General features: G+C 41.4%; 1 protein-coding gene across 2 annotated transcripts in view; it reads left to right on the top strand.

Moving 5' to 3' along the window:
• Positions 1-2534: 2534 nt before the first annotated feature.
• The window catches only part of ANKRD26 (ankyrin repeat domain 26), a 94992-nt gene continuing 72107 nt past the window's right edge, over positions 2535-25419 (top strand). For both annotated transcript variants that reach the window (XM_025396982.1, XM_025396983.1), the window contains exons 1-9: positions 2535-2948; positions 8756-8870; positions 9033-9206; positions 10047-10153; positions 13188-13258; positions 18608-18638; positions 22273-22345; positions 23746-23806; positions 23899-24101. In XM_025396982.1, coding sequence (XP_025252767.1) covers positions 2707-2948; positions 8756-8870; positions 9033-9206; positions 10047-10153; positions 13188-13258; positions 18608-18638; positions 22273-22345; positions 23746-23806; positions 23899-24101 — 1077 coding nt within the window. In that variant the 5' untranslated portion in view covers positions 2535-2706. The remainder of the gene's footprint in view (positions 2949-8755; positions 8871-9032; positions 9207-10046; positions 10154-13187; positions 13259-18607; positions 18639-22272; positions 22346-23745; positions 23807-23898; positions 24102-25419) is intronic.

A 25419-nucleotide genomic window follows, 5' to 3' on the forward strand; every position in this document is an offset into this window, starting at 1 on the left:
TTGAGCTCAAGTGATCCGCCAGCCTCAGCCTTTCAAAGTGCTGGGATTACAGGCCTGCACCACCATGCCCAGCCCTAAATCTCAGCTTTGACATCACTTCTGCATGTGCCTCTCTCCCTGACCTACCACCCTTCTCTTGACATGATGCTGTAGGCCCTCTCTGCTCCTCCTTAATGTGGCACTAAACATGAAATTTGCCTCCCTCCCTGAACTGAAGAATGACACATCTGTTGTTTCCTCACTGACTCTCACAGTACCTAGAATAAAGAAGGTTCCCAGAACATGTTTCTGTTTAGTGTTGTGGCCTCCTTACTGTGATCATCCCAGTTCTTGGATCTCCAGGAGATACAGGCAGATGGGCCTCAATACCCTTGAGCCCTTATGTTCTAATCATGGTTTAATTATAGTTTCATTATTCCTCAACAGATACAGCAGAATGCATGGGACAACACATTTCAAAGAATGAACCAGTTTTGGAAAAGGGTTTGATGAATTTCTTGGTAACTCTTAAAAGGAGAACGTGTGACAGCCTTGAACTGGAATTAAAGAGCTTTATCTGGCCGGGCACGGTGGCTCATGCCTGTAATCCCAGCACTTTGGGAGGCCAAGGCGGGCGGATCACGAGGTCAGGAGATCGAGACCATCGTGGTTAACAAGGTGAAACCCCGTCTCTACTAAACAAAATACAAAAATTAGCTGGGGGTGGTGGCGGGCACCTGTAGTCCCAGCTACTCTGGACTTTTTGGGGATCCAGCATTTGGCTGACGAATTCAACACCTTAGAGCTGGCCTAACATAGTCCTTGAGTATCTCTGGTCTATACAAAAACACTATAGTCAACCAAATCTCTACAACTTACCTGGAGGGTGGTGTGTGATTCCTATATCTGTCCAGACTGGTAATGTCTTTGGCTCTTATTTCAGGATGCATTAGGAAACGTCAGAGTGTTCTGTTCAGAGTCAGTCTTATCCACATTTGAGTATTTTTTGTTTGTTTGTTTTTGTTTTTTGAGATGGAGTCTTGGTCTGTTACCCAGGCTACAGTGCAGTGGTGTGATCTCTGCTCACTGCCACCTCTGCCTCCCAGGTTCAAGCGTTTCTCCTGCCTCAGCCTCCCGAGTAGCTGGGACTACAGGCATGCGCCACCACGCCCAGCTAATTTTTGTATTTTTAGTACAGACGGGGTTTCACCACGTTGGCCAGGCTGATCTCAAACTCCTGACCTTAGGTAATCCACCTGCCTCGGCCTCCCAAAGTGCTGGGACTTGACTAGCTTCATAGATCACCCTGGGGAATGTTGAGGAGACAACATAACTTTCTAGCTGGGCTAGTGTAGGAGGAAAATTCTTGGTGATGATAGTGGAAACCACTCTCCCACATCAAAACCATTTGATCTAGCTAAGCTGGAGAGGCCTGAGAAGTGTTGTTTTGTTTTTGCCCGTTTCTCTCTTGCCAATAAAGACCCCTGTTCTGGGGCCAGCCATCTCCTCCACAGGGACCCTAGAGCTGTCCAGAGCTATGGAGGTGCATTCCAGCAGCAATTTCTGCTGAGGCTCCAGACGCTTGGCATCTGCGTTGCTAATTCCAATTTGTTGTCAAATTATTCAATCTAGGCTGGGCGCGGTGGCTCACAGCTGTAATCCCAGCACTTTGGGAGGCTGAGATGGTAGCATCGTTTGAGCCCTGGAGTCGGAGACCAGCCTGGGCAACATGGCGAGACCCTGTCTCTACAAAAAATGCAAAAATAGCCGGGCGTGGTAGCGTGCGTCTGTAGTCTCAGCTACTCACGCGGGAGACTAAGGTGGGAGGGTCGTTGAGCCCAGGAGGTGGAGGCTGCAGTAAGCCGTGATTGCACCACTGCACTACAGTCTGGGCGACAGAGCGAGATTCTGTTGGGGGGGGGGGGAAAGAGAGATGTAACCTTGGAAAATTAAAAGCAAAAAATAGAACGTAAGACGGGGCCAAAGGCAGAGGGGTGGGGGAAGAAGGCATGCAGAAATGCGTTTTCATTTCTTCTGGAGAATGTGCATTGGTTTCTCCTCGTAAGTTTGCACTTAACACATATTGCCACGATCTCCGAAATCCTGTGCCCTCTGTTGTTGCATCTGTTAAGTTCTCATGGAGACCAGCTGGAACCCAAAGGGACGTGGAAGGGGAATAAACTGAGAGATACGGAGATTGAGAGAGTTTCTTAGGAGAGTTTTCTCGGATAAGAGGCCTTCAGCATCTTAAAACTCCACGCTACTCCAGTCCCAGTCATGCGTAAAGGCTGCTTCCCCATAGGCGCGAGGGTTCTTTTCGCAAACCTCCTGAACATTCAGCCAAACTCCCACCGACATTTGTTTGAATGGAACAATGTTTGAATTGACAGCAACGCAGGGCTACTCCCCAACAGCCTCCGAGATTTGCGAGGCCTGGGCCTTGCACATGCGCACGGACACCCTGGGCGGGGGGGGGGGGGGGGGGGGGGGGGCCGGGGGGCACTGGGCCTTCCTGCGCACGCGCATGGACCTTGCAGTTCGAGGCGCGCATGCGCACTTGTTTCTAGCGGCTTCGCTTGCTTGGTAACCCGGAGGGAAAGATTGGAAACCGCGGAGTTTCCTCTGGGAGGCCGCGGCCAGCCGGGGCTGACTTGCTATGTTGGGCTCCGGGGGCCGTTAAGAGCCGAGAGAGACATGAGGTGTCTCTGAAGCCCGGTCGCCTGGGCCATGAAGAAGATTTTTAGCAAGAAGGGCGAATCGCCCTTGGGCTCCTTCGCGCGGCGGCGGAGGAGCAGCGCGGGAGGCGGGGGCGAGCCCGGGGAGGGCGCCTACTCGCAGCCCGGCTACCACGTCCGAGACCGAGATCTCGGCAAGATTCACAAAGCTGCCAGCGCGGGTAATGTGGCGAAAGTGCAGCAGATCCTTTTGCTCAGGAAGAATGGCTTGAACGATAGAGACAAGATGAACAGGTAATAGGAGTCGCAAGCCTGGACTGAATGCCACGGGGGTAGGCGGGCAGGAAGAGGGGCCTCGTTTGTGGGAGCCACCTGGGGCCTGGATCAGCCTCCCACGGGCTCCGCAGCCCCTGGGACGGTGACCACCTTGCGGGGCTCCAGCTCCCAGGCCGCCTTTCTGAGCAGAAAAAAAACCAAAAACCAGAACTCTAGCTGGTTTCCGATCCCCCCGAAATCCCCTTAGAACTTGTGACAATTTTAAAGTGAGTTAACGAACAAAAGCACGTACAGCGTTTTATTTTTAATGTACACATTTAAGACATAATGTCATATACTTTGTGGAAAGATGCATAATGAGATAAGCAGTTTCCATAATATAGCAACTTCTGGGTTAAAAATTATTTCTATAAAATCTTTTATTCGTCAGGCGCGGTGGCTTGCGCCTGTAATCACAGCACTTTCGGAGGCTGAGGCGGGAGGATTGCTTGAGGCCAGGAGTTCAAGGCCTGTCTGGGCATTATAGCGAGGCCCTCCCTCACCCCCCGCCCATCTCTAATAGTCTCAGTTACTTGGAAGGCTGAGGCAGGGGCATCACTTGAGCCCAGGAGTTCTAGGCTGCAGTGAGGTATGTCAGTGACAGCAGAGCAAGACCCTATCTTTCAAAAAGAAAAAGAAATAAAATGCCTTTAGGAAACAGATAGACATGTAATTTGTTTTTGTTGGCATTGCTTAAGCAATCCATAGAATGGATTTTATGAATAAATGTCAGTGCATGATAATATGTGACCATTGAAAGTGGCAGTAGAGGCCAGGCGTGGTGGCTCACACCTGTAAACCCAGCACTTTGGGAGACCAAGGCAGGTGGATATCCTGAGATCAGAAGTTCGAGACCAGCTTAGGCAACATGGTGAAACCCCGTCTCTGCTAAAAATACAAAAATTAGCCAGGCGTCGTGGCGGGAGCCTATAATCCCAGCTCCTCAGAAGACTGAGGCAGGAGAATCGCTTGAACCTGGGAGGCAGAGGTTGCAGTGAGCCAGGATCATGCCACTGCACTCCAGCCTGGGCAACAAGAGCAAAACTCCGTCTCAAGAAAAAAAAAAATGAAAAGGAAGTGGCAATAGATACAGAAGTATATTGGCATGTGAGGGTACACTTTGGTATCTCAAGTGGAAAAAAATCAGTTTGATTGTACAATATCAGTTTGATATGTATATACAGACTGGTCTTGTGTTAGCTGAAAATATGTACAAAACGTGGCAAGATTTGTTATTTCTGGGCATTTGTATAATAAGTCAAACTTTTTCCTTTTTCTTTATGATTTCTGCAATGAGTATGTATAAAAGTTCTACTGAGAATTTATTGTTGATGAAGTAATCCTTGGGAAAAGAGCAGGAATATGAATCTTGCACACATAAAAATAATTTCCCGCTTTTTTTTTTTTTTTTTTTTTGTGGATTGCTGTCGTCTGACAACTTTTATCCTTTTCAGAAGTAAAGGGGATCTTGGCTGGGTGCGGTGGCTCATGACTGGAATCCCAGCACTTTGGGAGGCCCAGGCAGGAGGATTGCTTGACCCAGGAGTTCGAAACTAGCCTGGGCAACATAGCAAGACCCTGTCTCTATTAAAAATGTAAGGTAAATCTGATCTTTTTTCTCGCCACCAAAAAGTAAGAAGATAAAAAGTAAAAAGAAAAGAAAAAGGGTATCTTTCTATCTGTATTTATAGTTTTTATGTATACATTTTACCATATATGTTTTTATTATAGATTTATTATATATGCAAACAGGTGCAATCATTTTATTTTAGTTGTGTCCTCATGACAATAAAAATACCGAATATAAATGATAATTAGGCCGGATTCAATGGCTTACGCCTGTAATCCCAGCACTTTGGGAGGCTGAGGAGGGCAGATCACTTGAGTCCAGGAGTTGGAGACCAGCCTGGCCAACATGGTGAAACCCTTCTGTACTAAAAGTACAAATATTAGCCAGGTGCGGTGGTACACACCTGTAGTCTCAGCTACTTGAGAGACTGAGGCAGGCAGTAGAATAGCGTGAACCTGGGAGGTGGAGGGTACAGTGAGCCGAGATTGCACTCTGCAATCCACCCTAGGCGACAGCGAGACTGCATCTCAAAAAATAAATAAATAAATAAATAAATACATAAATAAATACTATTGCAAAGAATAAAAGAATTGCTCTACTTTATAAGAATTTTATTTAAAAATATTGAACTCCCTAACGATTTTTCCATTCTTTCAATCCATTTATTCATCAAACATAACCTGAATACCTGTTATGTAGCAGACATAGTCTACTATCTCTCTTTTTTTTTTTTTTTTTTTTTTGAGACAGAGTCTCCCTCTGTCACCGAGGCTGGAGTGCAGTGGCCAGATCTCAGCTAACTGCAACCTCTGCCTCCCAGGTTCAAGTGATTCTCCTGCTTCAGTCTCCCGAGTAGCTGGGATGGCTAAATTTTTTTGTGTGTGTGTATTTTGTGTATTTTTAGTAGAGACAGGGTTTCACTGTGTTAGCCAGGATGGTCTCGATCTCCTGACCTCGTGATCTGCCCGCCTCAGCCTCCCAAAGTGCTGAGATTACAGGTGTGGGCCACCGTGCCTGGCCTATTTTGTTGTTGTTGTTGTTGAGATGGAGTCTCGCTTCTTCGCCCAGGTTGGAGTGCAGTGGTGTGATCTCGGCTCAGTGCAACCTCCACCTCCTGGATTCAAGCAGTTCTCCTACCTCAGCCTCCCCAGTAGCTGGGATTACAGGCACGTGCCACCTTGCCTGGCTAATTTTTATATTTTTAGTAGAGATGGGGTTCTGCCATGTTGGCCAGGCTGGTCTTGAACTCCTGACCTCAAGTGATCTGCCTGCCTTGGCCTCCCAAAGTGTTGGGATTACAGGCATGAGCCACCGCACCCAGCAACATAGTCTACTATCTCTCAGGACCTTTCCATCCTTAAAACCTTTATGTTTACATACCTGCCCAGCCTGAGCAAGTTGAGAGATTTAAAATTAGACTATTAGGGCAATCTCAGTTGAAGCTTTTCCTCCCTCCTCTTATTTATTTATTTTTTTGAGAAGAAATCATGCTCTGACACCCAGGCTGGAGTAAAGTGGTGTGATCTTGGCTCACTGCAACTTCACCACCGGGGTTCAAGTGATTCTTCTACCTCAGCCCCCCGAATAGCTGGGATTACAGGCACATGCCACTATGTCCGGCTAATTTTTGTATTTTTAGCAGAGATGGGGTTTTACCATGTTGGTCAGGCTGATCTTGAACTTCTGACCTCAAGTGATCTGCCTGCCTCGGCCTCCCAAAGCGTTGGGATTACAGGCGTGAGCCACTGCGCCCAGCCCCTCTTTTTAAACAAAAGTGTTTCTGAAGGTAGGAAATTATAAGAGATAACCTTTGAGGCCGGGCGCGGTGGCTCAAGCCTGTAATCCCAGCACTTTGGGAGGCCGAGACGGGCGGATCACGAGGTCAGGAGATCGAGACCATCCTGGCTAACACAGTGAAACCCCGTCTCTACTAAAAATACAAAAACTTAGCCGGGCGAGGTGGCAGGCGCCTGTAGTCCCAGCTACTCGGGAGGCTGAGGCAGGAGAATGGCGTGAACCCGGGAAGCGGAGCTTGCAGTGAGCTGAGATCCGGCCACTGTACTCCAGCCTGGGTGACAGAGCGAGACTCCGTCTCAAAAAAAAAAAAAAAAAAAAAAAAAAGAGATAACCTTTAACTGTCCTTTTGAAAATGTATGTCTTAAACACTAATATTAGTCATTGGAGGCTGGGCGCCGTGGCTCAAGCCTGTAGTCCCAGCACTTTGAGAGGCCGAGATGGGCGGATCACGAGGTCAGGAGATTGAGACCATCCTGGCTAACACAGTGAAACCCCATCTCTACTAAAAAAAGATACAAAAAACTAGCCGGGCGACGTGGCGGGCGCCTGTAGTCCCAGCTACTCGGGAGGCTGAGGCAGGAGAATGGCGTAAACCCGGGAGGCGGAGGTTGCAGTGAGCTGAGATCCGGCCACTGCACTCCAGCCTGGGCGACAGAGACAGACTCCGTCTCAAAAAAAAAAAAAAAAAAAATGAGCCAACCTATTCATTTGAATCCTGAGTTTCCTTTGTGTTGAAGTTTCTTGAAAACACAGTAAGAATTACTTTGTTTTAAAAGTTTTTCAATTTTAAAAATGCTTCCAATTATAGTTGTAATAAATCATGAATTACAAGTGGCATTCCAATGTCAGAGATGTTGAAATGTGAGAAAATGAGCATCTTAGAATCACTGAAATGCAGTGTTATCTCTAATTTTATTTATTTTTTTTGTAGACAGGGTCTCTCTCTGTTGCCCAGGCTAGAGTATAGTGGCATGATCACAGCTCACTGCAGCCTCAACCTCCTGGGCTCAAGCGATTCTTTGGCCTTAACCTCCTGAGTAGCTGGGACCACAGGTGTGGACCATCATGCCTGGCTACTTTTTAAGTTTTTTTTTTTTTTTTTTTTGAGACGGAGTCTCGCTCTGTCACCCAGGCTGGAGTGCAGTGGCTGGATCTCAGCTCACTGAAAGCTCCGGCTCCCGGGTTTACGCCATTCTCCTGCCTCAGCCTCCCAAGTAGCTGGGACTACAGGCGCCCGCCACCTCGCCCAGCTAATTTTTGTGTTTTTTTTTAGTAGAGACGGGGTTTCACCGAGTTAGCCAGGATGGTCTTGATATCGTGACCTCGTGATCCGCCCGTCTCGGCCTCCCAAAGTGCTGGGATTACAGGCTTGAGCCACCGCGCCCGGCCCTTTTTAAGTTTTTTTTTTTAGAGATGGGGTCTCACTGTGTTGCCCAGGCTGGTCTCAAACTCTTGGACTCAAGCAGTCATCCTACCTCAGCCTCCCAGAGTTCTGGGATTCAGGCATGAGCCACCATGCCTGGCCTTATCTCTGGTCTTTAGAACATACTGTCAACTAGGTATAATTGTATCATTTCATTTAATTAAACATTTTTGTTAAACAGTAGTAATGGTAATTATATCTAAGAATTATTGAGCTCTTATTTGTGCTACGAACTGTTCTAAACATTTTGCATAGATTCTCATTTAAGCATCCCAGTGGTGTCCTATGAGATAGTTATTATTTTGATCCCCATTTTATTGATGAGGAAACTGAGGCACTTACTAAGCCGTAATGAGTAAATGACAGAGCTTAAAGTAGGATTCAACCCCAAGTTGAACTGAATCCAAAGGTCAAGCCTTTTCTATTCAAATAGGTTGCTCTTTCATTAATGTGGTGAGTAGTAAGAGCTAATCAGTATTGTACTTTTTTCAGGAGAAAATTAAATACTTGTTTTGAAGGCAGAGGATTAACATGTGTATTAGTCTGTTCTCATGCTGCTAATAAAGCCATACCCTTTATTATATGGGTAATTTATGAAGGAAAGAGGTTTAATTAACTCACAGTTCAGCCTGGTTGGGGAGGCCTCAGGAAACTTACGATCATGGGGGAAGGAGAAGCAAGCATGTCCTTAACATGGTGTCAGCAAGGAGAAGTGCCAAGCAAAAGGGGGAAAAGCCCCTTATGAAACCGTCAGATATTGTGAAACCTCACTATCACAAGAGCAGCAGCACAGGGGAACCACCCCCCCATGATTCAGTTACCTCCCACTGAGTCCCCCTCACCACACGTAGGGATCATGGGAACTGCAATTTAGGATTTGGTTGGGGACACAGCCAAACTGTATCAACATGCTATTTAATGTTTATAGTTTTATGAATCATTGTATGTTTTGAGACAGTGCACTACAGTTTATAAAAAGTCCTGTTACTCTCATAGGACGGCTCTACATTTGGCCTGTGCCAATGGTCATCCAGAAGTAGTAACTCTCCTGGTGGACAGAAAATGCCAGCTCAACGTCTGTGACAACGAAAACAGGACAGCTCTGATGAAGGTATATAGTAGCCAGCTCTTTCAGCATGAGATGGATTTGACTTAAATACATAGAATGAACATGAATTTATCTCATTAAAATATAACTAATTGGTGAAACCTGTGGTGTGTTTATTTTGCATTCCTAGAATTTATGATCTGTTTCTTGGTCTAATACTGGCAGGCTGTACAATGCCAGGAAGAGGAATGTGCAACTATTCTACTAGAACATGGTGCTGATCCAAATCTTGCCGATGTCCATGGCAACACTGCTCTCCACTATGCTATCTATAATGAGGACATACCAGTAGCAACAAAGCTGCTTTTGTATGATGCAAATATTGAAGCAAAAAACAAGGTATAGATCAACCAACTTTATTTTTACAATATTTGAAATGCATTTGTTTCAACAGCAACATATGTAAGGGTTAGTTTTCCATATTTGGAAGCGCAAGCATTCCCTCAATGAAAGTATTTTAAAATAACTTGTCTGAGATTTTACTTTAAATGTTTATACTTATTAGGCAGTGCACCTTTTTTTATGCATTTATTATAAATACTTGTGAAAACACAATTTGTTACAGGCAAATCTTTTTTTGTTTGTTTGTTTGTTTTTTTTTTTTGAGACAGAGTCTTGCTCTGTCTCCCAGGCTGAAGTGCAAAGGCACGATCTCGGCTCATTGCAACCTCTGCCTCTGCCTCCTGGGTTCAAGCAATTCTCCTGCCTCAGCCTCCCGAGTAGCTGGGATTACAGGCACCCACCACCATGCCTGGCTAATTTTTGTATTTTTAGTAGAGATGGGGTTTTGCCATGTTGGCCAGGCTGGTCTTGAACTCCTGACCTCAGGTGATCCGCCCACCTCAACCTCCCAAAGTGCTGGTATTACAGGCGTGAGCCACTGTGCCCAGCCTAGAAACTCTTGGTTTTGATGGGAAACAATACAGTAAATACAATATGCCGTGCCAAATGGTGTGATAGAAGCAAATATTCTTAGAACCGGTAAACGTTTGAAGTGAGTTTTGGAGATGTCTGGAGTTCATGTGGTGAGGCAGAGGAGGGGTGTTTCAAGGGAAGCAAGTGTTTTTTATTTGTTTTCTATTTTATATGTTTCAATTCATAGGATCTGACATAGGGTTTTCAGTTCAGCCAAGAAATACGTCATTTTATGCATTTTAAATTATTTTTGCTGTCTCACAGGATGACCTCACACCACTTCTACTTGCAGTAAATGGAAAAAAGCAGCAAATGGTGGAATTTTTAATAAAGAAAAAAGCGAATGTAAATGCAGTGGATAAGTTGGAAAGGTGCAGTAGCTGGTTTTGTTTTGTTTTTTTAAACCTGTGTGTTTAAAAGGTGTTTTAGATCTGTGTTTTGCATGTTACAGATTTTTTAAACCTGCTGGTTGTTCTTGAGGGGCAACAGTGATTCTGTTGCTGTTTCTCACTCAAGTCAGAAATACTAATAAGAAGGTTAACGTAATTATGGGGATATAGTGACAAATAGCAACACAAATCAGGTAGAAAAGCAGTTGCTTGGATTGGGCAATATAAAAGGCTATATAGTAGGATTCCTCTTCTCATAATATTGACTGATGTTTGTTATTTGTAAACACATGTTTTTGGCCATGTGATCTGTTAGCTAAAGAGGTTTCTTACCAGTTCTATAAGTTTTATAAAATGTAGACTTTAACTTTTAGTTTACTTTTTTTTTTTTTTTTTTTGACATGTAGTCTCCCTGTGTCACCCAGGCTGGAGTGCAGTGGCGCAATCTAGGCTCACTGCAACCTCTGCCTCCCAGGTTCAAGCGATTCTCATGTCTCAACCTCCTGAGTAACTGGGATTACAGGCATGCACCACCGCGCCTGGCTAATTTTCGTATTTTTTTTCTTTCAGTTGAGACAGGATTTCACGATGTTGGTCAGGCTGGTCTCGAACTCCTGACCTCGTGATACGCCCACCTTGGCCTCCCAAAGTGTTGGGATTACAGGTGTAAGCTACTGCACCCGGCAACTTTTTAACTCAATATTGAACTTCTTAACCCTTTTATGGTGATGTTCTAACCTCTGTTTATGCGCTTTTCCTTCAGAAATGCTGTATTAAACATCAATAGCAGTTTGAAATCATTTTTTTGGGTGCCTCTTGGCTTTAAGTTGCTGTGTTCTTTGAAGAATACTTAAGTTATCCCTAGGTGACTATTGATTGCTATTACCAGATACTATAGTTTCATTATTTTTTTCCTTTTCTATTTTTAGTATATTTTGATGTTTTTATTTTTAATTGGTATGGGCAAAGGGAAGAAAGACAGTTTTAATTGGATAAACTTTTCCTTTATTGAAGACAAGCCATAGATGGGTGATAAAGAGAAAAGAGGCTTTAAATTCACACAAGAGTGGATTTAATTCCTTGCTTTCCCACTTGTTAAGTGTGTAAGCTTGGGGAACTTACTTATCACCAAATGTTTTCTGATATGAAAAGGGGGATACTAAATATATCTCAAGGTGGTTGTATTTAAGTAAGATTATATAGCATTTAATTCGGTGCCTAGCCCACGCTTATTGGCATCATTAGCTGAAACTGTGACTCCTATTATTACCATTATTGTTATTATTATTTGAGACAAAGTCTGGCTCTGTCACCCAGGCTGGAGTGCAGTGGTGCCATCTTGGCTCACTGCAACGTCCACCTCTCGGGCTCAAGCAATCCTCCTGCCTTAGTCTCCCGACTAGCTGGGACTATAGGCATGTGCCACCACACCCAGCTAAGTTTTGTATTTTTGTAGAGATGGGATTTCGCCATATTACCCAGGCTGGCCTCGAACTCCTGGGCTGTAGTGATCTACCCATCTCGGCCTCCCGAAGTGCTTGGATTATAGGCATGAGCTGCCGCACCTGGCCACCATTATTAGTAATATTGTTTTAAGCCTGCAGGTGGCTCTTACCTGACCCTTAGCTGACTTTCAATTGTAATATATTATATCAGACTGGAGAAGAAATGGAGAATTCTTCATTTAAATCTTTGCCTACTTTAGATAAGTAAACTCAGCATAGGTTTTTGCCATCAAAGGGCTTCTATATAATACCCCAGTGAGACAAGAGGCCTCTTTTTTGTCCCTTCCCTTTAGCCTTGGTGGTAATTTACAAAGATGAGCACGCAAGATGCTTATGTCTGTTAGTAGATGTAGTTAATTCTACACAGACAGGCAAGATACTAAATTGGTAAAGTATATCAAATTATCTGTGTACATAACTTTATTAAAGTTCTTGGGATGAAATTATATCTCTTATTTTATTTATTTTTATTTATCTTTTCTGCCCTTGCTGTAATCAGTTAGTTCAGTAATAAGGGACAATTCTGTTATCTAGTTTAATGAGATGCTATATTTATAAGTGAATTCAGTTACAAATTATGAAATTTACTGAGATTGGAAACCACAAAGAATAGAATAACTAATAACCAAAATTAGGACTTAGTAATATTTTCTGAAAGTGGTAACATTTGAATATTAGAACCTTTGGAGAAATGTTTAATTGGGTTTTGTTTGGGATTCCAAAATAGTTTCAGCAAGAAAATTCAGGAACAAATTATTCCATTTCTTTACTATTTCTCTGAGCATTTAAAAAGTGTTATCTTGTTAAATCTTTATAACCATAGTGAAATAAGGCAGTAAAATCCTTATTTTTTAGAAGACGTTGAGCCTAAGAGAAACATCTTGTCCAAAAACAAATAGCTGTTGGTTACAGAGCTAGGACTTCTTCTGGGTTCAGAACACTTTCCATTATGTCAAGCTAACTCTAGTTAATTTGCTGAGCTATACTGCCCTTACTTCATAACTATTTCACCTTACTGTTTTTCTTCTTTAATTTGAAGCTTAATAAGAAGTTTGGGCCAGGTACAGTGGCTCACGCCTGTAATCCCAGCACTTTGGGAGGCCGAGGCAGGCGAATCACGAGGTCAGGAGTTCAAGACTAGCCTGTCTAACATGGTGAAACCCTGTCTCTACTAAAAATACAAAAAATTATCTGAACTTAGTGACGGGCGCCTGTAATCCCAGCTACTCGGGAGGCTGAGGCAGGAGAATCACTTGAACCTGGGAGGCGGAGGTTGCAGTAAGCCGAGATCATACCACTGCATTCCCGCCTGAGCAACAGAGTAAGACTCTGTCTCAAAAAAAAAAAAAGAAAGTTTGTAGAGCTTACATATTTGAAGTGTATGTGATAATTAAAGTTCTGCTATTAGCTCTGATATTGACTGAAATACTCTTAAGATTTTGAGATATTTGGTAAATTTTTTTTGTATCAGTATTAAAATAATTTTATATATTACATTTTTCTATACATAGCAGTCACCAACTAATTTCAGAATATAAAGAAGAAAGGATACCTAAAAATTCTTCTCAAAATAGTAATTCAGGTAAGACTTCTGATAGTGAATTACTCTTGGTAAATACCATGGATAAAAAAGTAGAAATAAGGAAGTGTTGATCACAGAAAAGCAGTTAAAAAAAATCAGTGAATAAGGTACATGTGTATTTTTTCTTAATTTCTCTTAGTAATCTAGAATTCAGAATTATTTAAGAAGTTACTTGTAGTTATTTATTATGTCAAACGGTACTACCTGAAAAAAATTCATTTACTTAGTTATCATTTCTAAATTCCTATATGAAAGTTTTGTATAAATAGGAAAAAAGGTTTTTAAGTTAGTATGTTGTGTATTTCCTTTATAATCACATTGTAATGAACTAGACTTGTTATAAAAAATGGATATTCTATTTAATTTTTATAATAAATGGTTTGTGTTTATTAAATGAATATTAATTACAGTTGACCCTTGAGCAATGTGCATGTTAGGACTGGTGATCCCTGTGCAGCTGAAAATCTGCATTAACTTTCGACTCCCCCCAAAACTTAACTACTAATTGCCTACTGTTGACTGCAAGCCTTATGATAATATAGTCAATTAACATGTATTACATATACGTATTATATAATGTATTATAGTAAAGTAAGCTACAAGAAAGAAATTATGATTAAGAAAATCATTAAAGAAGAAAAAGTGTATTTACTACTCATTGAGTGGAAGTTGATTATCATAGAGGTCTTCATCCTGCTTGTCAACATGTTGAGTAGACTGAGAAGTAGGAGGAAGAGGAGAGGTTGGTCCTGCTGTCTTGGGGTGGCAGAGGTGAAGAAGTCCATATATAGGTGGACTTGTGCAGTTCAAACCTGTATTGTTCACGTGTCATTACATAGTGATTTGTGTCACTAAAAATTAACTATCTTTAAAAGTGGGAACTCAACAGTATCTTTCTGGTACCATAAACAAATGGCAGTAAGAACTGCAGAACTTAGCCAGTGTGCACCAATACCAATAGGAAATTATTTTTTAAAGATACTGAATACAGAAGTCAGAAAAGCAATTCCTTGTTGAGAAGCACAAGTCATATTACTTATTCTTAAACCAACAAAATCTCATTATTACTGATTTTATTCAACGTAAGTTGAAATAGGATGCTTCTGGCCAGGTGCGGTGGCTCACGCCTATAATCCCAGCACTTTCAGAGACCTAGGCAGGTGGATTATGAGGTCAGGAGTTCAAGACCTGCCTGGCCAATATGGTGAAACCTTGTCTCTACTAAAAATGCAAAACTTAGCTGGGTGTGGTGACACGCACCTGTAATCCCAGCTACTCAGGAGGCGGAGGCAGGAGAATGGCTTGAACAGGGAGGCGGAGGTTACAGTGAGCCAAGATTGCGTCACTGCACTCCAGCCTGGGTGACAGAATGAGACGCCATCTCAAAAAAAAAAAAAGGTGTGTTCTTCTGTCTGCTGGATAATTGTGATGATAACAGTAATTTTATTAGAACAAAACACTCTGTTATCATTAGCCAAAAGATTATCATGATGAATATTCAAATATCTCAACTCTGGGCTCAACGAATTATAATGAAAGTACAAAAGTATCCAATGGGAGACTCTTAAAAAAAAAAAAAGTACAGAAATTTTTTTTTTTTTTCAAAATGGAGTTTCACTCTTGTTGCCCAGGCTGGAGTACAATGGTGCGATCTCGGCTCACTGCAGCCTCCGCCTCCCAGGTTCAAGCGATTCTCCTGCCTCAGCCTCTCAGGTAGCTGGGATTACAGGCATGTACCACCACACCCGGCTAATTTTGTATTTTTAGTAGAGATAGGGTTTCACCAAGTTGGTCAGGCTGGTCTCGAACTCCTGATCTCAGGTGATCCACCCATCTTGGCCTCCCAAAATACTGGGATTACAGGTGTAAGCCACCATGCCCAGCTTCTTTTTTGTTTTTTTTCAAATCCACATCAGCTAACCACAAAATACAAACATTTTAAAAAATAGAGTCAGGTGCTTATTATGATCATTGTAATTTTTATTGTTTACTACTTTATTCAGTGCTTTTTGTGTGCCAGATGCCCTCTGGGAGCTTCTAATTATCATTTATTCTGTATTTATTATGTATTATTATGTGCCAGACACTTTATGGTAAATAATTAAAGTTTTAAAAGAGTGGGTGGGATATAAGGTAAGCATGCAGAGTGAGTAGAAGTTTGCCAGGTACAAAGTCAGAAGAATTATCCTTAACAGAAGGAACAACTGACAAGATTCCATGCTTGGCAGAAGGAACAGCAAATCTAAAGCTAAGACACTTGAGTGAACTTCACAGGGGTTTATGGGTGTTCAGTTTTGCTAGTGCAAAAAGTGTAATATGGAAGTGGTTGGGAATGTTGTGAATACCTAGCTAAGGCAAACTTATGAAAGACTTTTTTAATAGTTTAGCGTAGATCTTAGCCTGTAGGCCATGGGAAATTTATCAGTTAAAATGCTTTTGGCTGCAAATAATGGGTGACCTAACTAGAAGTGCTAAAATAATAAGAACCATAGTTGTTTTGGTGGTTCAATGATGTCATTGGATCCCACTTGTTGTCCCTCTTTTAGCTATGCCCTTGGCAGTGTTTTTGTTCATATCTCCCTTCATGGTTGGCTACGTAGCAGCAGCTCCAAACATCATGTTCTCACAAAAGTATAGATCTAACAGCTAGAAGGACTGCTTTTCTTTATGTTTCTTTTTTTTTTTTTTAAGACGGAGTCTTGCTCTGTCACCCAGGCTGGAGTGCAGTGGTACGATCTCAGCTCACTGAAAGCTCCACCTCCCGGGTTCATGTCATTCTGCTTCAGCTTCCCGAGTTACTGGGACCACAGGCGCCCACCACCTCCCCCGGCTAGTTTTTTGTACTTTTTAGTAGGTTTCACCGTGTTAGCCAAGATGGTCTCGATCTCCTGACCTCGTGATCTGCCCGTCTCGGCCTCCCAAAGTGCTGGGATTACAGGCTTGAGCCACCGCACCTGGCCCACGTTTCTTTTAAATAGTAAGAAAACTTAGAAGCTTGCAGTGGACTTCCTATTTTATTATTTTTTTTTTTCAAGACAGGGTCTCACTCTGTCTCCCAGGCTGGAGTACAGTGGTGCAATCACAGCTCACTGCAGCCTTGACTACCGGGCTCAGGTGGTCCTCCCACCTCAGCCTCCTGGATACCTGGGACTATGGGTACGCACCATCACACCTGGCTGATTTTTTGTAGAGACGTTTCATCACATTGCCCAGACTTGTGTCAAACTCCTGAGCTCAAGCCATCTGCCTGCTTTAGTCTCCCCAAGTGCTGGGATTACAGGCACGAGCCACCATTCCTGGCCTCCTATCACATTTTATTAGCTGGTTACATCACATGCTCATTTTTAAACCAGTCACTGGGAAAGCAAATGTAATTGCTGTGATTAGCTTAAAATAATCATTTCTCTTTTGGAGCTGGGGAGGGTATTGGGATGCTAAATATCCAAGTAGACTTGTGTTTTTCCAGCAAGAAAGATTAAAGAATTGGATAGGGAGTCAGCAATGTTTGCTGCGGGGATTCATTGGAGAATTTTAAGCATGGGAGTCACAAGATTAGATCTGAGTATTAGGGCATTCTGGCTATGGTGTAAAGCAGGGATTGGCAGCTTTTCTGTAAAGGGCCACACGGAAAATATTTTAGGTGTAGCCTTTTCTTTTTTTTTTTTTTTTTTTTTTTTTGAGACGGAGTCTCGCTCTGTCGCCCAGGCTGGAGTGCAGTGGCCGGATCTCGGCTCACTGCAAGCCTTGCCTCCCGGGTTTATGCCATTCTCCTGCCTCAGCCTCCCAAGTAGCTAGGACTACAGGCGTCCGCCACCTCGCCTGGCTAGTTTTTTTGGTATTTTTTAGTAGAGACGAGGTTTCACTGTGTTAGCCAGAATGGTCTCGATCTCCTGACCTCATGATCTGCCCGCCTTGGCCTCCCAAAGTGCTGGGATTACAGGCTTGAGCCACCGCGCCCGGCCTGTTTTTTTTTTTTTTTTTTTTTTTAAAGTTGGCGTTTCACTCTTGTTGCCCAGGCTGGAGTGCAATGGCGTGATCTTGGCTCACTGCAACCTCCGCTTTCTGGGTTCAAGCGATTCTCCTGCCTCAGCCTCCTGAGTAGCTGGGATTACAGGTGCATGCCACCATGCCTAGCTAATTTTTGTATTTTTAGTAGAGATGGGTTTTCTCCATGTTGGTCAGGCTGGTCTTGAACTCCTGGCCTCATGATCTGCCTGCCTCGGCCTCCCAAAGTGCTGGGATTACAGGTGTGAGCCACTGTGCCTGGCCTAGGCCATGTAGTCTTTGTCATAGCTATGCAACCCTGCCATTGTAAGGTGAAAGCAGTCATAGATTATATGTAAGTTAATAACATGACTGTGCTTTAGTAAACCTTTATTTACAAAACCATATGGCTGGCTGGAATTGGCTTGTGGCCTCTAGTTTGCTGGTCCCTCATATATACAGGATAGATGGAAGGTAAGCACGTAAAGAGATTGGGAAACAAAGGAAGCTTTTGCAGCAGTCAGTCATAGTTTCCTTGTCACTAATCCTTGGACTGGTATTCATCCATTATGAGGTTTTCACCATCCATGGTGAAATACATACAGTTAGGAAGCTCAGTTTATTTATTTTATTTTGTTTATTCTTTTAGAGATGAGGTCTCACTATGTTAGGCCAGGCTGGTTTCAAACTCCTGGCCTCAAGTGATCCTCCTGCCTTGGCCTCCCAAAGTGCTGGGATTATATGCATGAGGCACCATACCTGGCCAGTTTATTCATTTTAAAATGTTGGTCTTTTTCTTCATGTTATGACTTTTTAATTAGTTTTGCTTAGATTTTTTTTTTTTTTTCATTTAAGAAATAACATTTAAAATGCATGGGTTTTTTTTTTTTTTTCTTTGTGAAAGCCATCAGTTCAGAATCCATGTTTAACTAGGAAATATAAACATATTAAGTAAATAACACATTAAGTAAATGTGTTTATATTTCCAGGGGTAGTGGAAATGTAAGGCAGAGGCAGAAAAGCAGTACAGTTAAAAGGATTTAGTGATTATTGAGTGTAAAAAGTTGGGGGCAGAGAGGAATCTCATGATTTGTAGGTTTCCAGGTTGTGCACAAACATTTAAACTGGACACCAGGAGTAGGAAATTGTCAGGTGAGTAGAGAAGACTGGCAGGTCTTCAGGGAAGATTAACTTTTTTCTATAATGTGAGTTTAATGGAATATTTATGTAGGATATTAATTCTATTATAGTCTCCAGATATGGTCCCAGAGGGATACTTTGTAACAAAGCATCAGTCTTATGCTTTAAATTATATATATTTTTCTATTGTTGATTTAAAATGTGTTTTACTTTTCTCTTTAATAGTGGATGAGAGCTCTGAAGACTCCTTAAGCAGGTAGTATTTTACAGATTTTAAAAAATACATTTAAAGGAATACGGAGAAAAGAAACTGTTGAGTGCTCTACTCTGGACTAGACACCATATTATGTGCTTCTCCATATAGTCATCCCAACAGCTTTGCAAAGTATCTGTGCTATTATAACCCAACTGTGTGGTTCAGAGAGGTTGATTAATTGGCCCATGACATCACAGTTAGCAAGCAACCGACCCATGATTTGACTCAGCCTGCTTGGCTCCCAAATCCCTTCTCTTGCCCCTCAACATAGATTGATAGAGACCTGTAGCACTGGATCAAGGTACAGGTCCAAATCAGATCAATTCAGAGACCTTCATTTAGTTATGTGTTAACTCTCAGAGTTTTTCTTAGGAGCCTGGTTAATCCAACAATTTGTCCTAATATGTTTGATAATTGCAGTGGTAACTACTTTGATTTTATCATCAAATGTTTTAGGCCAGATCTCACTTAGCTGTGGCCACAGGGCCATACATTTTACATAAGCAGACCACGCAAGTCCTAGGAAGGAATTATTTTACTGTAAGTGAAGGCTATCTACCTGTAGACCATATTGTGTTAATTGTATTTAGCATGTAGTTAGAGGATATTTCAGATTTATTTCTCTACCTACTGACTTCCCAGTTTGGTTCTCCCTTTAGGCTAGTATTCCAGCTCCATCAGAGTTGCTAGAGAGGATATGATTTTGTTTCTCTCTCTTTTTTTTTTAAATAACTGCATAGGGCCAGGCGTGGTGGCTCACGCCTGTAATCCCAGCACTTTGGGAGGCTGAAGTGGGCAGATCACGAGGTCAGAAGATCGAGACCAGCCTGGCTAACATGGTGAAACCCTGTCTCTACTAAAAATACAAAAAATTAGCCGGGCATGGTGGCATGTGCCTGTTGTCCCAGCTACTGAGGAGGCTGAGACAGGAGAATCGCTTGAACCTGGGAGGCAGAGGTTACAGTGAGCCAAGATTGTACCACTGCACTCCAGCCTTGGTGACCGCACGGGACTGCATCTCAAAAAAAACGAAAAAAAAAAATCAAACAAAAAAAAAAACCAAACAAAAAAACTGCATAGTATTCTATGGTATATTTATACCACATATTCTTTACCCAGCCAACTGTGTTCTATTATTTTTTTCCATTTCTGCCAGCTGTATTCCCCATTTTCCTATCAACAGAATCAAAGCACCTAGAATTTCAGGATTTTAAGGAATCAGACTAATCAGAATGCTATCTAGTACTTCAATCTGTGTTTAACATTTTGGTCAAATGGTTCAGATGGAGAACCTAAAACTCAGATTAAGGGGATTTATTTGGATATGATATTTGAACTCATTTCAGAGCCTAGTACTCTTCCTTCTTTATCATCCTACAGGTTAATATTTTAATAATAGAAAGGGTGAGTGGATCTAGTTAACACAGTGGAAGAGGAAAGAATGGAATTAGCAGAGGGAGGCCAAGTTTGAAGAGAAACAATACTGGGTTGGATAGGAACAGGGCTTTTGGAAAAGAGATCAGAATATTGGGGTTTCTGACAAGTTTGATAATGATAAATTATAGGAATGAAGGATACAGGATGTTGGGAATTATCTAGAAAGGCATATTAAAATAGGGGGTTCAGGGGAGTCCTGAACAGGTTGTTGCTTTTCTTGTATAATTGGAAGAACTGACAAACTCTCAGGGTTTCTACTGAAAAATGTTAAAATAATATGAGCCACTGGGAAGAGTCTCTACAGCCAATAGGAATGTGCTGTGACTACTTCTGCCTCAACTTATAGAGTGATGGCTTTGAGCCCCTCAAGTACTTTGGAGCTGGAGGCTGCTGAACTACATAGATCTGTGGCCCAGGGCAGGTGTCCCCTCACCTCTGCCTCTTTTCCCAATTCTCTGATGTCCTTCTCATGGACATTTAGGGTAGGGCAGGAGTAAGATTGGCTGGCAAGTCAGTCATGGAGTTACCCAACTCACGGAGTTGGGTAGTTGGTAACATGCCTATGCTGGTGGCAGATGACAGAGACTCCATTTAGCTTGTTTTCCAGGAGCAGAGAAATAGAGAGCTCCTACTCTTGGGCATTTGAGACCATCCTTTCAGGAATTTGTGCTTTCATAGGCTGAAAACTTAAAGGTTGGAGATGCTATGGAGCCCTGCAGAAGAGGGATCTGTAAGTGGGAGCTCATAGGAAGGAAGGTGTTTAGATAGTACTTAGGGAAATACAGGTACAACTACCAGGACTCTTTCTCCAGCAGTCTTTCTCTTTGGGTATCTGAGTGCCTATAAATATTTTTAAGGGCTTGCTAGTTTAAGGCAGGACCTCTATAGGGAAAATAATTGGATTTATAACTTTTAATGTTTTAGTATTTCTGGTGTGAGTAGTCCCAACAACAGCATATACATTTGTGTTTTGACTTTTGCCCATCTAGCTTTCAAACATTTCAGACATTTCAGGGGACTCCCTATACTGTTTTAGGGTGAAGGGAAGCAATGAGGACTTAAGTGGTTTTCATGTTGAAGAACCAAGACTGCCATTTTTGAGTGACACAGATTAGTCTTTGAACTGGAGATAGATATGTGGAGAAGGGACAGTGTGTCTTTCTACCTTGTTTTATTTGTTTATTTATTTATTTATTATTATTATTTTTTTTTTTTTTTGAGACAAAGTCTTGTACTGTTGCCCAGGCTGGAGTGCAACTGCACGATCTCAGCTCACTGCAACCTCCACTTCCCGGGTTCACACAATTCTCCTGCCTCTGCCTCCCAAGTAGCTGCAACCACAGGTGCACACCACCAAACCTGGCTAATTCTTTGTATTTTTAGTAGAGATGGGGTTTCACTATCTTGGCCAGACTGGCCTTGAACTCCTGACCTCATGATCTGCCCGCCTTGGCCTCCCAAAGTGCTGGGATTATAGGGATGAGCCACTGCGCCCAGCCTATTTATTTATTTTTATTTTTTGAGACAGTGTGTCACCCAGGCTGGAGTGCAGTGTCATGATCTCAGCTCACTGCAGTCTCTGCCTCCCAGGTTCAAGCGATTCTCTTGCCCCATCCTCCTTAGTAGCTGGGATTACAGGCATGTGACACCAGGCCTGGTTAATTTTTGTGTTTTAGTAGAGACAGGGTTTCGCCATGTTGGCCAGGCTGGTCTCGAACTCCTGGGCTCAAGTTATCTGCCTGCCTCCACCTCCCAAAGTTCTGGGATTACAGGCACGAGCCACCGCATCTGTTTTAGATTATCAGATTTGTGCTGGTTCAGGTAACCAAAGTTAAATCAGCCATTAATTGGATTTTCAGTTCAGCCTTCAGGACAATTTGTGAAGACAAAGTGTTCCCAGGCTCTGCCAATGTCTTAGCTGTCACTATTAGTTATAGAACTAAGGTTGAGTCCTTATTGAATGTTTTATAGTTTCGGAGAGGTAGAGGCAGCAATAGGTAACTAAAATAGTTTTCAAAAACAAGGTCAAATTTTAATTAGATCAAGAAATATCATTTAATATACAGATAGTTGACCTTTCACCAGGGTTTTGTTTTTTTGGAGGGGGCATCCAGATCGAAAATTGTAAGCTGGTTTTTGTTTTGTTTTGTTTTTAAAGAAATGAATTCACTCATTTTTATATATTTTTGTTCTAAAGGCTTTCTGGCAAACCAGGTGTTGATGATTCATGGCCTACCTCAGATGATGAAGACCTCAATTTTCATACCAAGGTAAAGTGCTCTCTCATGAACTTAATTTTCTTATGCTGAATCTAGTTTCGTATAGTATTCTCTTAAAATTTAGCAGTGGTCTACTTATTATTGTTTTCTGTTTGTAATGGAAAGGTGGTCAGGGGAAGCCATTTTATAGAAATATGGCCAGTTGAATTCTTTTTTTTTTTTTTTTTTACTTTGGTAAATAACAAAGGATTGATAAATAATTTGAGGGAGTGGGGATTGCAAAAAAAGAATATTCTGGAAAATACATAGTGACAGGAAAATTATATTGGGAAAAGTTTTCCTATAATAGAGGAAATATGAAATTTGGTCAAAGTTTATATGGATAAGCATTCCTACTATGATTTTAAAATCTTTTTCCATTTTTCTGTCTCTGTAGTAAGAATGTTACAGCTTTCAGGAAGTATTAGATAATCATTTTTAACTAATTGGATGACTTAAAATTAAACTCTTTACTACAGAAGTATTTTTTAAAAAACTGGTTGTAAATACTAATCAGTATTATCAGGGGTATTCTATGAACAAAAGCCTGTGTTACAGGTGTGTGTTTCTCCATGTGCCTTATTATACTTAAAGCTTTTCCTTTTCTTCCTTGACTTAAGCTCACACTTGATTGATAGTCATGCCTCTATTTTTTTCTCCCTACACTTTCATCTTTTAAAAATGATTTATCTCAGCCTAAATGTTTCCTTACAGAATACATTTCTTCAGTGTCTGTTTTTTCAGTCCATGTCTGTCTCCATTTGCAACATATTTAGGTGCAGCTTTCTATTTAGTAGTTATGTGTGGCTTTTGTTCAGCAATCATCGCCCCACAAGGATTATTTTTGTTTTTTTCTTTCTTGTAAGGAGCTGAATTTATACAATCATTTATTTTTAGCTTTTTGACAGAATAGAAGCAGCCTATACTATTTGCAATGCCAACCCACTTAAATAAGATACACTAAGAATAAAATGCTCACAGTTTTTATCACAAGAGGTAATTCATGCAAATATAAATCATGCATACATATTTCAGAAAATAATATGTAATTAATTTAAATGTCTTAATGTTTGACTTTTATAATACTCTACCTAGGAATACATTTTCATTCTAGGCTACTGTGGTTGAGAAAATAATCAAATAGATATCATAGTATTTATAAAATAATCAACTAGGGGTAAGGGGAGTAACCTTTGGAGGATATGATATCTGTATCATCTCTCATAATCCTTACCCCATGAGAAGATGTAGTAAATGGCAGAACTGAGGTTTAAATCTACATCTGAGTGACTCCAAAATCTGTGTTCTTTGTGTTAGATCATGTAGTAATTTGCCACTGTCTATTACAGTTATTTGATCAAATTTGATACTTGTTATTTTTAAAGCTTGTTATTCTTATTTTTGTTTTCTAGAATGTCCCAAAACCAAGCTTAGCAAAGCTAATGACTGCTTCTCAGCAATCCAGGAAAAATTGTAAGCTGTTTGAAAACTGATTATTCTTGTGTTATTCACTGATTCTTAATTACAAATATTTTCATTTACTCTTTATTTTGTTTTTACTGTAGTAGAAGCAACATATGGCATTGTGAGAACAGGAAGCAGAACTTTGTTTGAGGATAGAGATTCTGATAGTCAAGATGAAGTTGTGGTTGAAAGCCTTCCTACAACATCAGTCAAAGTCCAGGGCTTTTCTCATCCTACCTATCAATCACCTGACCCTCTTCCAAAACCTTCCCACAAGTCATTAGCAAACCCTGGTCTTATAAAGGTAAGTTGTTTTTTAAAAAACTTTTTTCGCATACCCTTCCCCTGCCCCCACAATCTTCATAATGATGCGTCTATTGAGATGATCATACGGTTTTTGTTTCTAATTCTGTGTATATGATGAATCACATTTATTGTCTTGCATATGTTGAACCATCCCTGCATCCTTGAAATGAAACCCACTTAATCATGGTGAATTATTACTTTGTGATGTGCTGGTGGATTTGGTTTGCTAGTATTTTCTTGAGGATTTTTGTATCTATATTCATCAGAGATACTGGTCTGCAGTTTTCTTTCTTTTTGTTGTGTCCTTTTCTGGCTTTGGTATAGTGTGATACTGGCTTCATAGAATGAGTTAGGGAGGATTTCCCCCTTCTCAATCTTTTGGAATAGTTTCAGTAGAATTATTACCAGTTCTTTTTTGAATGTCTGGTAGAATTTAGCTATGAATCCGTGTGGCCCTGAACTTTCTTCTTGTTGGCGGTTTTAAAATTACTGATTCAGTCTCACGCTTATTACTGGTCTGTTCAGGATTTCTGTTTCTTCCTGATTCAAGCTAGAGGAGTTATATGTTTCCAGGAATTTATCTATTTCCTCTAGATTTTCTAGTTTGTGTGCATAGAGGTGTTTATAGTAGTCTTGAATGATCTTTTGTGTTTCTGTGGTATCAGTTGTAATGTCTCCACATTCATTCCTACTTGAGCTTATTTGCATCTTCTCTCTTTTCTTAGTTAATGTAGCTAGTGATCTATCAACTGTGTATCTTTTTAAAAAATCACCATGCACGGTGGCTCACTCCTGTAATCCCAGCACTTTGGGAGGCCTACGCGGGCAGATCACCTGAGGTCAGGAGTTCGAGACCAGCCTGGCCAACATGGTAAAACTCCGTCTCTACTAAAAATACAAAAAAATTAGCCGAGCGTGGTCTTGAGTGCCTGTAATCCCAGTTTCTTGGGAGGCTGAGGCAGGAGAATCACTTGAATCCAGGAGGTGGCGGTTGTAGTGAGCCAAGATCGTGCCATTGCACTCCAGCCTGGGCGACAAGAGTGAAACTCTGTCTAAAAAAAAAAAAAAACCAAACAAACGAAAAACAAACTTTTTGTTTCATTGATCTTTTGTATTGTGTTTTTGGTTATAAATACATTTAGCTCTGCTCTGATCTTTGTTACTTCATTTCTTCTGCTAGTTTGGGTTTAGTTTGTCCTTGTTTCTCTAATTTCCTGAGGTGTGATGTTAGTACTGATTTGCTATAACAGGTTTTGATAATTTGTAGCACTGTTACTTATTTCAAAACATTTTAAAATTTCCTTCTTGATTTTATT

This window comes from Theropithecus gelada, chromosome 9, assembly GCF_003255815.1.
Source record: "Theropithecus gelada isolate Dixy chromosome 9, Tgel_1.0, whole genome shotgun sequence".
Classification (NCBI taxonomy): Eukaryota; Metazoa; Chordata; class Mammalia; order Primates; family Cercopithecidae; genus Theropithecus; species Theropithecus gelada.